This window comes from Phaseolus vulgaris, chromosome 4, assembly GCF_051622355.1.
Source record: "Phaseolus vulgaris cultivar YP4 chromosome 4, ASM5162235v1, whole genome shotgun sequence".
NCBI lineage: Eukaryota > Viridiplantae > Streptophyta > Magnoliopsida > Fabales > Fabaceae > Phaseolus > Phaseolus vulgaris.
The window spans coordinates 31,197,229-31,210,506 of record NC_143501.1 but is presented as its reverse complement, the minus strand read 5'-3'; the positions used below and the strand labels follow the sequence as shown (position 1 = coordinate 31,210,506).

General features: G+C 39.0%; 1 protein-coding gene across 1 annotated transcript; it reads left to right on the top strand.

The window, feature by feature from the left end:
• The first annotated feature begins 3,420 nt into the window (after positions 1 to 3,420).
• On the top strand, positions 3,421 to 4,182 carry LOC137838349 (uncharacterized). Its single transcript, XM_068647594.1, has one exon. The coding sequence runs from the start codon at positions 3,421 to 3,423 to the stop codon at positions 4,180 to 4,182; it is 762 nt and encodes a 253-aa protein (XP_068503695.1).
• Positions 4,183 to 13,278: the final 9,096 nt, after the last annotated feature.

Below are 13,278 nucleotides of genomic sequence, written 5' to 3'. Positions count from 1 at the left end.
GCCGATTGAAATAGAAAACCAACTTGGTTTCACTTGATATCTAAAGAAAACAATACAGGTGGTAAATCAAAACATACAACAATACTCATAATATTTCTCATGTGAAAGAGAAAATTGAAGCTACTAAGGATGAATTCAAATGTGATTCATCTGATTCTCTCGCATCCTCAAGAGTGTGGCAGAGGTTCGAACTAATCTGGATATGTTGCCAGATATTAGAAACAGAGGGGATATTGGTGACACCAGTGCAACAGACCAAAAACATGGTCTTTTTTTCTGAAGAAAAGATTGGAGATTAGAGTTTTCTTTTTGTTTTGACACATGTTTATATTTGAACACTTTTACCCTAAAGGTACAAAGGTAGGCTTGTGGATATTCATATCAAATTCTAAATATGTAACTAGCTACCTCAACCTATAAACCAAAATCACTCCAATATCAATAAACCATAATAAATTTTCAATTTTAAAATTTAAATAATTAATAGTTAAAATATTGATAGTTAACTAAATACTAATTTAAAAATTATTTATTAATAATAAAAATTAATTTAAATATTAATAATTTTTTAATTTTTATAATAATATCTAATTTAGTTATATAATATTTTTTTTTTAAATTAATTTTTATTTAATAATTTTGGATCAGAAGTTAGCTTTAATCTTTTGGATCAGTTTGAATTTTTTCTTTTTCTCATCAAGTGTTTAATTCGATTACAGTAAAATATATTTGAATAGTACAATCTTCAAGTTCTTTTGGAGAAATTTCTTTTTCTTCTTTTGAAATGTATACTTAATTTTTCTATCCCATAAATTGGATTTGATTTGGACAGTCAATATCTTAAAGTCTTTGGACCAATTTCATTTTCAAGTGTCTAATATGCTTAATTTTCTAACCCTTAAAATGGATTCAAATACAACAATTAATAGTTTAAGGTCTTTCTGGACCAGTTTCATGTTTTCTCTTTTCAATGTGTTTCATTTTCCAACCAATAAAATGAATTTGATTAGGACAATGAACAATTATGGTCTTTGAACTAGTTTCATTTTCTCTCTTTCTAAGTATCCAATGTACTTAATATTTTAACCCTTCAAATGATTCGATAATATCTTAATTTGAACTAGTTTTATTTTTCCTTTTTTAAAATGTCTTATTGCTTAATTTTAAAAGGTAATGATTAGGAAAATACATAACTAGTTATATTTTTATTATGTAATTAATTTTTAACTCATTAAAAAAATTAGGACAATCAACAGCTAGTTTTTTTTTCCTTTCTTAAGACTAGTTTTATTTGTATTATTGATGAACTAATTTCCAATTCATAATGGATCTTCAGAATTTTTTTATTTTTCCTCATTATGTGATTATTGGTGTGGTTAATTTTCCTATCCTTAGATTATAAATTAGGAGATAGTAATTATCTAACACAATACAAACTAATCATCTCCTCATTATGGAAAAAAAATAAAATTAAAAGAAATTTAGGCATATCATACATTTTTGGAAAGCCACAGGCGGTCCGTACATTTATGAATATAAATGATGCCATGGAGTGAAAGAGAAAAGAACTCAATGATTGGCAATATACTACTATGGTTTACTCTCCTCCTTGTTCAGATTATCTGATATCATAAAAACTATAATGATTGCTTATTTTTTTTAAACATTTTATGTTCTTCTCCTGCTTTCTCTGCTTACTTCATCAATTACTGTGACATTAAACAACTCAAGTGAAAGTGGTGAAGCAAAGTGCATAGAGAGGGAGAAGTGACATTAAACAACTCAAGTGAAAGTGGTGAAGCAAAGTGCATAGAGAGGGAGAAGGAAGCACTCCGCAACTTTAAACAAGGCCTTATAGATGATGTACCGACCAGTCCTCGGACGTTGACTAATCATTGATAATGTTGGTGTCACATAAGCAGATCCCACGAGCAGTGCGGGCAAGCACCCCGTAAAGCATGTGCGCCAAGGAACAAAGGTGGTCAGACATCGGTCATCATGATGTACCGACTTGCCACTAAATAGTGTGGAGAGGTCGGGCATCGGAGACCCCAAACCGAAGAGATGGGCCACGAGAAGTGGATCCCAGATCACACACCAGTTATCAGTAAGGGAGAAGCATAGATCACGAGTGCCCATGCGTGTAGAGTGGACTACGCGTTCAGGCGTGACACAAAGTACAGAGTCACTGGGAAGATATGACCCATGAGGATTGCGATCCAGGGGTGAGCTGCATGCATGGCACGTGAACAGCTAGGGCATTCCCAGAGGCGAGTGACCCCATAGATCAGGTGCACGAGGAGGCATCCAAGTGGTCATTCCGTTAGAGATTGCACTCCAGTTACGGACCCCACGCGCTAGGTTATCCTGAGAGTAAGGTAACAACAGTGTTGGGCCCGCCCATCAGAAAGACCCATTTCAGGTAAACAAGAAACCCTAGTTTCAGTCTATAAATAGTAAGTTAACGAACTTGACAATAGAGGATTCTCTTGCGCCATAAACACACACACAGTAGCAAGATTATATAGTTTTCGGTGTTTCCTAGCCCTAGTACTGACTTGAGCGTCGGAGTGCAAACGATCGCTAGGGCGCCCTTTGTCTTTGTGTTTCAGGTGTTCGCACAGGAAAGGCACAGGCAAACGCAAGGACTCTGGATGTGAAAGTGACGTAGGCGTAGGAAGGCGTTTCAGGTCAACCGGTAGGAACATTTGGCGCCCACCGTGGGGCACGATACAAAACACTGTCCCACCAACAAGAACCAGGACCCAAGAGATTAGAGGTACAAGGCAGGGACCTGCTGCACTAAACGGGGGTGAGGGCCTCACCTTGGAGCAGGTTATGGAGATGATGCGAGCCCTTCAGGAAGTGATGGTCGCGTCAAGAGCGAATCAAGAACGCATCCAAGCTAATTTGGTAGCGTCGCAAGCTATGAACGAGGAACTGCGCAGAGACCTACAAACCCACACGGTTGAGCATGAGTGTGCAGACCAGGAGCCTGTGACCCCACCCAGAGAGTTCCCAACACCGTTCTCGCTAGAGATCGTGGATGCAGTAATACCAGCCACGCTTGTAGGGCCCAAGGTGACCTTCAACGGGGTGGAAGACCCGGAGGCCCACCTTACGACTTTCCATACACAGATGATGCTGGTTGGGGGCTCCGATGCGGTGCGGTGCAAGCTGTTCATGAGCACTTTGGCAAGAACTGCGATGGACTGGTTCGTCAGCCTTCCTAATGGCCATGTAACGTCGTTCCCGCAACTCACAAAGTTGTTCAGGGCACAATACATCGTGAATCGAGCCCTCCCGTCAGTATCCTATGACCTCTTTGATGTAAAACAGTATCAACGATAGTCTTATAAGGAGTTCCTCCATCGTTTTGGAGCGCAAGTGGTGAGGTTAAACCTCACAAAAGAAAAGATGATGGTGCACGCGTTTAGGAAGGGCATCGTTTCGGAACCCTTTAGTGAGGTGTTCATCCGGAACCACCCCAAGACCTTCGCCAAAATAAAGCGCCACGCGGTGGCCCATATTACGGTGGAGGAAGAAGTTAGTGAGAAGCGCACATGCGTGGTCCCCACACAGCCACTCGCGGTAGGTCGTCCTAAAACCCTAAGGGTCCACGAGGCGACGATAGAGATAAAGGCCCCTGTGAAGCAGCAGCCCTATCAAAGGCCTAATACGAGGGGGCGCGAGAGAGATAACGTGCCGCCAAGGCACGACTTCATAGTGGAGTTGAAAGACCTCATCGTTATCCCAAACATAGCGGAGAGGCTGAAGGTGCCTCCCAAGACCGACAAGAGGCTCGGGCCCAACAAGAATGCCTGGTGCGAGTTCCACCAAGCATACAACCACCCCATACGCAATTGCTTAGCGCTAGCACACCAGCTAGACGAGCTGGTGAAGAACGGTCTCTTAAGAGATTATCTACAAGAGAAACAGGGGACCGAGGACGTGGCGGCAACAGGGGGTGGCCTGGGGCACGAAGTCTCTGTGCACGGTGAGGTCCACACCATCGCAGGAGGTTTCTCGGGTGGAGGCTATACCGCCTCTCAGCGAAGGAGATACGTGCGGATAGTGATGTCGTTGGAAGCACCAAAGACCAACTACGCCTTCGACATTGACCTGATTTTCACCAATGCTGACCTAGGGATGTCGTGCCCAATGACAATGATCCGGTGGTAATCTCAGTGCTAACCGCGAGAAGGAAAGTGCACCGTGTACTAGTAGATTAGGGAAGCTCGGCAGACGTAATGTTTTGGGCGACTTTCAACAAACAGCAACTATCCCCCGACATGCTAAGGACCTATGACGGTTGTCTCTACGGTTTCACAGGAGACCAGGTAGAGGTGTGGGGATACTTGGAGTTGAGGACCACCTTCACAGATGGCATCGCGTCACGAACGGAGAGCATCAGGTACCTTGTCGTCAACGCCTTCTCTGCTTATAACATGTTGTTGGGTAGACCAACGCTGAATAGGTTGGGAGCGGTACCATCAACAAGGCACATGAAGATGAAGCTACCAGACCTGACAGGAAAGGCGATTACCATCAAATCAGATTAGAAGGAGGCCAAGCGATGTGATAGTTGTCGTTTTGCTGTCAAATTAATATGATTCTAGCGTAGACTTGTCTAACACTAGAGAGATGATAGTATAATTGTGGACAAATGTCCCCAAGTCGTCTCCCAACGAATCCAATAGTAAAATCAGTTGATCAGGGTTTAAAATCTATCTGCAGGCAATAAAAGTTAGCAATAACAATAAAGATAAAAAGGGGGTTTGAGATAGTTGTGCAAAAAATATAAAAGAGATTAAAATAGCAAATAAAAAGCGGTTGATCCAAAGTTCTTCCACCATTGAATTCTTCACAGGTTCTCTAAAGATTAATCTTTTCTCAATCCTCCAACAGAGCTAAACCAGATTGAACATGCGCCGATCTGATTCAAGTGAAACTCACCAGTAAAGCATGCGTCTACTAGTTTAATCAATACCCACTTTGTTCCATGTGTATACTCCATGGGAATGCTTACCTCCTCTCCCTTGAATAATGCGCCCAAGAAATTAATTAGAAGAATGCGAACTAACTAAGAAACCAAAGTTTAAGATAAGGAAGACTCTCAATCATGCGTTCAAGTACAACCTCTCACAAAAACCAGTTTTCCAGGAGATTAGACAATAAAAACAACTGCTATAGAGAATTAAAAATTGAAACTTTTATTGAACAAAACCTTAGAACTCAATGGGGAATTACAAAAGAATCAACCAAAACGGTTTAACCTTCCATGCGGAGGCAAAACAAAAGAATTACTAAGAAGAAAATAAACTAAGAAAACCCTATGAAGCTCTCTCTTCTCTCCTTGATGCTTGTGTCCTTTTATAGGCTTTCCTGCTCCAAGGATCTTGGGAAAATATTGCAGTTTAGATTTTGTAAACAGTTTCCACTTTCCATAATTCTTTTTATTTTGCAGAAGATTTGCTTCCAATTCTGTTTCTGGAATCTTGTAGCTTTTATTTTCTCTTTCTTCTCCTCAGAATATTTTTTCTGTTTTGGTTCAAGAAGCAACTTGGACTTTTGCATATTTGGCCCATTCACAAAGGTAGATGCTTCCTCCAGATAATTTACTCAAAAAACACAAAATTAACAATAATAATAGTTAAGGCCCAAATAAACCCAATTATAAGAATATTAATTAAAACAATGGATTTATTTATTATTATAGTCCAATAATCTATGAATAAGGCTAGTGAGTGTGAATAAATATATGTTCATCACGATGCTACAATAATAGCCTCAAGGCAAGGCGAGGGGTATTTATGCTCACTAATGGACCACCATACACTGAGGGAAGTCCCCTTCCCAAGATCAGCCACTCCAAACCCGGCGAGGTCGTAGCAGAAATCGCTCACAGGACCAAATCTGATCCGTTTGGCAACTCCGGGGATAGAGAGATTGGAGAGAGAATCTCCAACCGAAGCAACATCCTCAATCAGACGGCGCGAACCCCGGTTGAGAAGACCGTAGAGTCCAGAACTGGGGTAACCGGTGATGATCGACCAGGCGATTGGTTCAGCCCCCGAACAAAGACAGGGTCAGTTTCAAGGTCTTACACATAGGGGAAGCAGAGTATGCTAAGAGCCTGGGGAGAAACACCAAGGAATGTGGCCCCGTTAGTTTCACACCCAGTCTCTCCCGTGTGGACCAATTCCATCAGGAGAACAAAGATCTTTGGGAAGAAGCACGCAGGCTTAAGGCGCTGAAGCAGGGCTCAGTTCCTTGCACATGGAATGCAGCTGACTTCAAGTCTTACTTCAGTTAAGCAAGAATATTGTACATGGTAGTAGAAGACACTCTTTTTCCCTTACCATGGTTTTTTAATGAGGTCCCCGGATAATTACGATTGAAATATTTTCTTGAGTTATGTACATTTCAGTTAAAGACCTTGTTTTCCTTGCGTTAGAGGTCTTGTGAGCGGAGAGGTAGGTTCATGAGAGAACACCTCCCCTCTCGAGTGAAAGCGCCAAGGTTGAACGAAATAGTTCGTCAGATAAATCATCCGCGCCTTTGAGCGAAGCCGAGGACAATTAAGAGTTCATTTCCCTTGCGAAGAACGCCAAGGCGGAACAACCCAGTTCACAGTTAAACCTCTCCTCAAGATAAGGGGAACATGCAACAACACTAAAAGAAATGTCTTGGCACCAAGTACCATGACAGAGCGGTTACGAGAATCAAAAAACAGTTCAACATATAGAAATAAAGCATTTATGAGTTCAGGAAAGTAAAGGTTGCAGATAGATAGTAGAGTTTATACATCAGCCAAATACGAATCAAGGAAAACCCCGGGAATGATCTTCCCGTTTTCAACCCGATTCGATGATAAGAAGACTGTAGTATCCATTCCAGGATACACACAGGCAACTTTAGCAAGAACATCCTTAAATCCCCCATCGTAAGCGTCGAGAACGTCTCCGATCAGGTCAGCCTCAGCTTCTTCAAACCTCTTGGCTTGCTGACGAAATTCGTCCTTCGCTCGATCAAGCTGCACTTCAAGACTGGTGGACCTTTGTTCAAGCCTCGTAATCTTGGCCTTAGACTCCTCCTCGGCCTCTTCCAGCTCGAAGACCCGAACTCGCAGGGACAGAACTCTCGCCTCCAGCGTAGTAACCTCTTGGAGCTTGGCATGGAGTAACTTGGCGAGATGAAGCAAACGAGCGAGCCAGCGAATAACATATACTGGTACACAATCATATTTGCTATCATGAGAGTCACGTTTTTTATATGTAAAAAAACAAATAAAATGAATTGAAAATATAATAATTTTCATACCTTATATGTGTGATGCATCATCATATTTTTTAAAGATTTTCAAATACTTCCTTGTAAATAACATTAGTTGTTGAAAGATTTTCAAACCTTTTTTAGATTTCACTAGAGAAATAACAACATATAATTGCCCATGTGTGAATGTAAGTCTTGGAAGATAAAGCCCAACTTTGGAAAGTGTTTGACCTTGACTTTTATTTATAGTCGTTGCAAAGCACAAGGATACTGAGAATTGTCTTCTTTGAAACTTGAAAGGCAATCCTGAAATTGAAGGATTCAAGTCTATTCTAGGAATAAATATTTTATGACCAATGTTTTTGCCTGTAATCATTGTAGCACCAATAACATTCTTTCCCAACTCATTAACTTGTAATCTTGTGCCATTACATAGTCCATTTACTTGATAAATATTTCTTAAAAAAGCATTATTGGGACACTAGTTTTGAGTTTTAGGCAAATATTAGGAATTCCTGGGCATTTAATATTGTTTAAAAAATCTGATTGAAACCACTTAACTTGAATGTGTTCATGTTCATCAGATTGGCAAGGTGTGTCTGAACTTAAGTAAGTAACTTCTTCTCCAGGCATTAAACATATGATAAATTCATTGACTTGATCTACACATTCATTCTTCGGACAAAGTATTGCATCGCCATCAAAATAGTTAGCATTCCTCAAATTATTCAAGAATTTAGGATACACAAATTCAACTAAGCTGAGTAAAGGTGAATCACTGTGTTCGATAAAGAGATGTTTGGGTATTTCGATAATGCTTTCCCCCCATTTCATTTAAGTTCATATTTCCATTACCAATCTTTAGAATCCAATTAGAAAATTCTTTGATCTCTGCAACACTTTCAACTAATTCCTGTCTTGTTAATCTCATATTCTCTTAAAGTTCAAAAAAGTTTATATTTTCCTTTACAATGTCGTATCTTGATCCCTTGTTGACAACAGCCAGAATTTTCCTAAAATCACCTCCCAGTACAAAAACTTTACCACCAAAAGGTTTGTTACTTTTCTTTTCATCTACAACCTTCATAATATCTCTTAATGTTTTGTCAAAAGCCTCAAAACACAACCTATTCACTTCATCCCATATAGTTAACTTTTTCTCAATCAATAACTTAGCACGAAGGCTTCCGTGACTTATGTTATAGGTTGATTCCTCATTTATTAGAAGTGGAATACCAAAGGTAGAATGACTTGTTCTTCCGCCATCATGTAATAAAGAAGCAATGCCACTTAAAGTTAAATTTAACACTATCATTCCTTTTTATCTGATTCCATTAGACAATGTTTTCCACATAAATGTTTTGCTTATTCTGCCATATCAATATAAGAAAAAAAAACCTCCTGCTTGAGTTTGTACTGTTGTCATTATATTTTCATATACATTCAATTGTTCAGCAGTAAGACATGTGAACAATGATGCATGCATTTCAGACATGCTTGTTCTATATTTTCCAAAATATATGAATTTGAATGAATAGGTTAAGGCAGACAACTAAAGTCCTTCAAAGACTTACCATTTGAAACTAATAATTCATCTATTTACAGAAGACAAATATTTTGTAATTCAGAATCCTCAATATGAAGGCCTAGAAAAAGAAACTTACATTACATACCATTTGAATTATTAGTTAACTTTTGATTAAGACATACAAAAACAGTCATACATTACATAACTTTGAATCATAAGTTAACTTTGGAATAAGTATTTCATTTATACCTGGTAAGTTGAACTCTCTCCTTTCTTTATATAGAATATCATTAGATAGTAACTTCAAGTATATCTCTAGACTTCATCAGGCTTAGCCATTGTATTCATAATGAGCAACGTAACAGTTTTCAGTTGATGTGCAGAAGCAATGTAGCTAGATTCTTTAATTGCATCAATAAATTCTTTATCATCAGCCAATAGCCCATTGCATAGCAATCTTCTTGATATGTCTTGTAAGTTACTTTATTAACAATTTTTATGCTTTGATAATCAATACAACCTTTTTTATTAGTTAGCAATATCCTCAAATAATACAATTTGACTGAGCTTGGAAGAACAAAGGTAAGTCTTCCAATGCTAAAACCGATTTTTCTTGGTTTCCATTCCCTCTGTTGAGCCATCCAAACAAATTTAGTAGGGAATTCAACATACGTCAGAGTTTTCCCTTCAGCATACTTCTTATTAGCCTCAAACCAGGCCAAAAACATAGTATTCTTGTCTTCATTTTTCTTCAAGATCTCATCAATTTCATCGTCATCTTTAAACAACATTGGTTGCTCACGGATTAAATGAAATTTTAATCTTTGAATAGGAGGCCATCTATGATGAATATAAAACCCGAATATTCTCTAAACTACTTCACATGAAGATATATATATATATATATATATATATATATATATATAATCATAGTATTGTTGTATTTCATCTATAACTGACTATTTAGATTTGTGATTTTAAGACTTGCTTTATCAGAACCTTTGTTCACGTATTTAAACAAATAATTGACTGAGTTGAATTTGTTGCAATATTTTGTATTAACATGGCCTTGATATCTCATGAGAAGTAATGGACTGTGTGGGACAACATTTCTATTATCTAATTTAATCTCATTCTTTTCTATGAATATGCCATTATCTCTACGTCTATATATATTTTTTGGGATAAAATTTAGAACATCTACCTTCTTTCGTGCAAAGTGAGCTAAACCTAGCGGCACCCCATGGTCCATGTATCATGAATGCAGCTACTGTCTTTGACAATTTAGGATACAATTATGCACGAGGTAATTCAACTGAAATTACTTTATCAATGTCCCTTGGATTTACCAACTTATTTGCTTCGTCTAACCACAATAATATATGAGCATGTGGTAATCCCCTTTTTTGAAATTCAACAATGTACATGCCTACAAGAGGATTTGCATATTATATTTCAAAACTTCATAAATCAGTGATATGTATGAAAAGGAAAAAAATAAAAATACCTGCATTTACTTTGCCAAAGAATTCATTTTTTTTTAAATTAGTCATTATTTCATCCAATTTCATTTTAAATACTCTACACACAATGTCAGGTCTATCAGATGTTGTACACCTTCTTGAGGAAACAAAATCACGTATTTTAGGCCAGTTTATGTTGCACGTAATCGTGATAAACAAATTTGGATATCCAATTTTTTTACATATGGTCATAGCATATTGGCAATTATTAAACATATAAATCATACCACCTGTAAATGATGAAGGTAGAACTATGCGCTTTCCTATGACAGAAGAATTTGTTTCTCCTTGATTTATTACTTCTTGTACAGCACGAAGAATATCACAAAGAATAAGTCGTTGGTTAGGTTTAATGAATGACAACCTTTGTGCCTCAATCATCGTGTATGAATCAACCAAGAATTGTTAAAACAATCGACGTACGTTTACTACATTCCCAAACACAATTTCTTTGTCTTGATTCTGAAAGCAATAAATTCCCTAAAGTAAATACGATCCATTTTTCGTATGTGACTGGTACTGGTAGCTTCACGAATTGGAATATCCTCTTGATAACCATCTTCTCCATATGGAAACAGTAATAGATATTGCAAAGGAATGAAAGTTGTATGTATCTCATGTTGTATTGTCAATTGTCCAGAATATTTTTTCATGATAATATCTCTTCCTACCTCCATGGTACTAAGGTCACCCACTACTATTGCTGCTATCTCATCAGAGGTAGGAGTATTGTAAATTCTAAGATACTTGCACCAATTTCTCAATAATATCAATCCAAAGTCAGAAAGTTCATGAGTATGTAGGAGATCTCTAACCCTTCTAAAGGATTGTGCAAGAACATTATGCTCATCAATCTTCTTCATCAAATATGCAATTAACGACTTATCAAATCTGGAAACTTTCATTTTGGACCTATACATAAAATATGATGAAGTTTTTAGTTGTCAGCAGTACCACATTTATGAATTTTTTTTTTTTACCAACACTACTCAAAGTTAGAAACTTTGTTTGTTACTTCATTTTCAGTATCCTATATGTACAGTTGTGCAAACTTACGAGTGCTTCCACTTTCTGGCAGCAAACTTCTGATTCGATGGTAATTTTTGGCCATTCAGAATAAATTGTGGAGGTTCAAATGCATCATTAATTAAAGAATGAATTTTCCCACCAATTGAAGTGATGAAAACATATTTTTGTAGTTCTGGATATTTTGTAAATAATGATTGTCTATGTTGTCTTCACCATTTAATAACCTTTGAATCAATTAAGGAGATTTTTGTAAAAAAGGAAGTTGAACTTTTTCCCTTCTGACAACATATGGAGAAATTATTTTTTTGATTTTGTTTTTTTTTTCTGATCTTTTTTCATACCAAACTTCAACCATACATAATGCTCACACTGATTACCAAGTTGTCCAAATACAACAATTTCTAATTCTATAAAAATGAATAATTAATTTTTTTGCAATAGTATTTGTACCGTCCCGTCCCCGGGCGTTGACCAAAGTCAAAGTCAAAGTCAACATATGGTGGGACCCCTCATAGGGGCCCAAGGGAAGAAAGACAACAGGTTGACCGCTTAAGGCGTCGCCAGGATGAGGCATCGCCAAGTCTTAGGCGTCGCCAGGATGAGGCGTCGCCAGGATAAGGCGTCGCCAGGATGAGACATCGACGGTGTCACCCCCCGATACCCATGGGTAGGAAAGACCATGGAGGGGGCGACACCACGAGAGGCCTCAGTACCTCAGAACAGTAATAAAGAGAAGAGAAAGTTGGCTTCAAGGCCATAGTTCTAGTACCAGTAGGGAGTAACCTGACTTGTGAAGTACCCACGCCACCTCTGGGAGACCCCTGGGACAGATACGACCCGTGAGAGGGCCACGCCCAGGGGCGAACCATGTGCATGGTACGAGAGAAAGGTAGATACACCCCTAGGGCAAGTGACTAGAGGTTGGGGCGCATGAATTGGCACCTAAAAAGTCACCCCTTGCGCCAGATGCACTTCGAGGAAGGAGGATTTACACGATGGATTATCCCTAAGTTAGGACACGATGTTGTAAGGCCCTCCACAGAGAATAGCGATCAAGTCAGAGGAACACATGGCGGTAAGTACCGAATCATCAGGGGGTACACGTTGCCTTGAGAGTTTGCTAAGGTACGCGTTTATTTAGCTTACGTTTCGAACGCTTTAAAGCACTTTAAACGCTTTAAATGCTTTGAGCGTTTTAAACGTGTTGAACGTTTTTAAGCGCCTTAAATGCGCTTTAAGACGCTTTAAATACACTTTAAGACACTTTAAATGCTGGAGGCGTTTAAAAGGAGTTTTGGACGTTCGAGACGGGGATCCGAGTTTTTTGGACAGTTTTACAAACACACTCTGGTTGCTTGCTCACGAACCCACTGTACACACAGGCAATTAGGGTAGCATTCAATTACTCAGTTATTATACCACCTTCAGAACATCCATTCAATTAGTATTTAGCGTCTCTTTGATGTTTCTCGCTAGCTGAATTGATCGTCGGAGTGCAAACGACCGCGAGGGCGCCCCTTTGTCCACTTCTTTTCAGGTACTCACAGGCGGTGCAGAACGAAGGTGCCCTAGCTCGCGAGGACAAGCCACGCACGAAGACGTCCTTGGTCAACCGGCGGGGCCCAATTTAAAACATCAGTCCCATCACAAGTACAGTTCTAGTTCCAATTTTCCAAGATATTTTCTCTAGGACTTCTCCAAGACCCACCGTTCGTCGCGAACTTGGAACAGTTGTGCTAAGCGCTCTGGGTTCAAATTCCTTTGAAGTTGCACGACAGTCAGAAAGGTTTCCAGAAACCGCAAAAGATGAGACCCGCAAGGCAAGGTTCGACGCGCGCTAGGAGTGAAGACATGACCATGCAGCAGGTCATGGACATGGTGCAGAGATTGCAGGAGGCAGTGGCGGCGTCAAAGGTTGAGCAA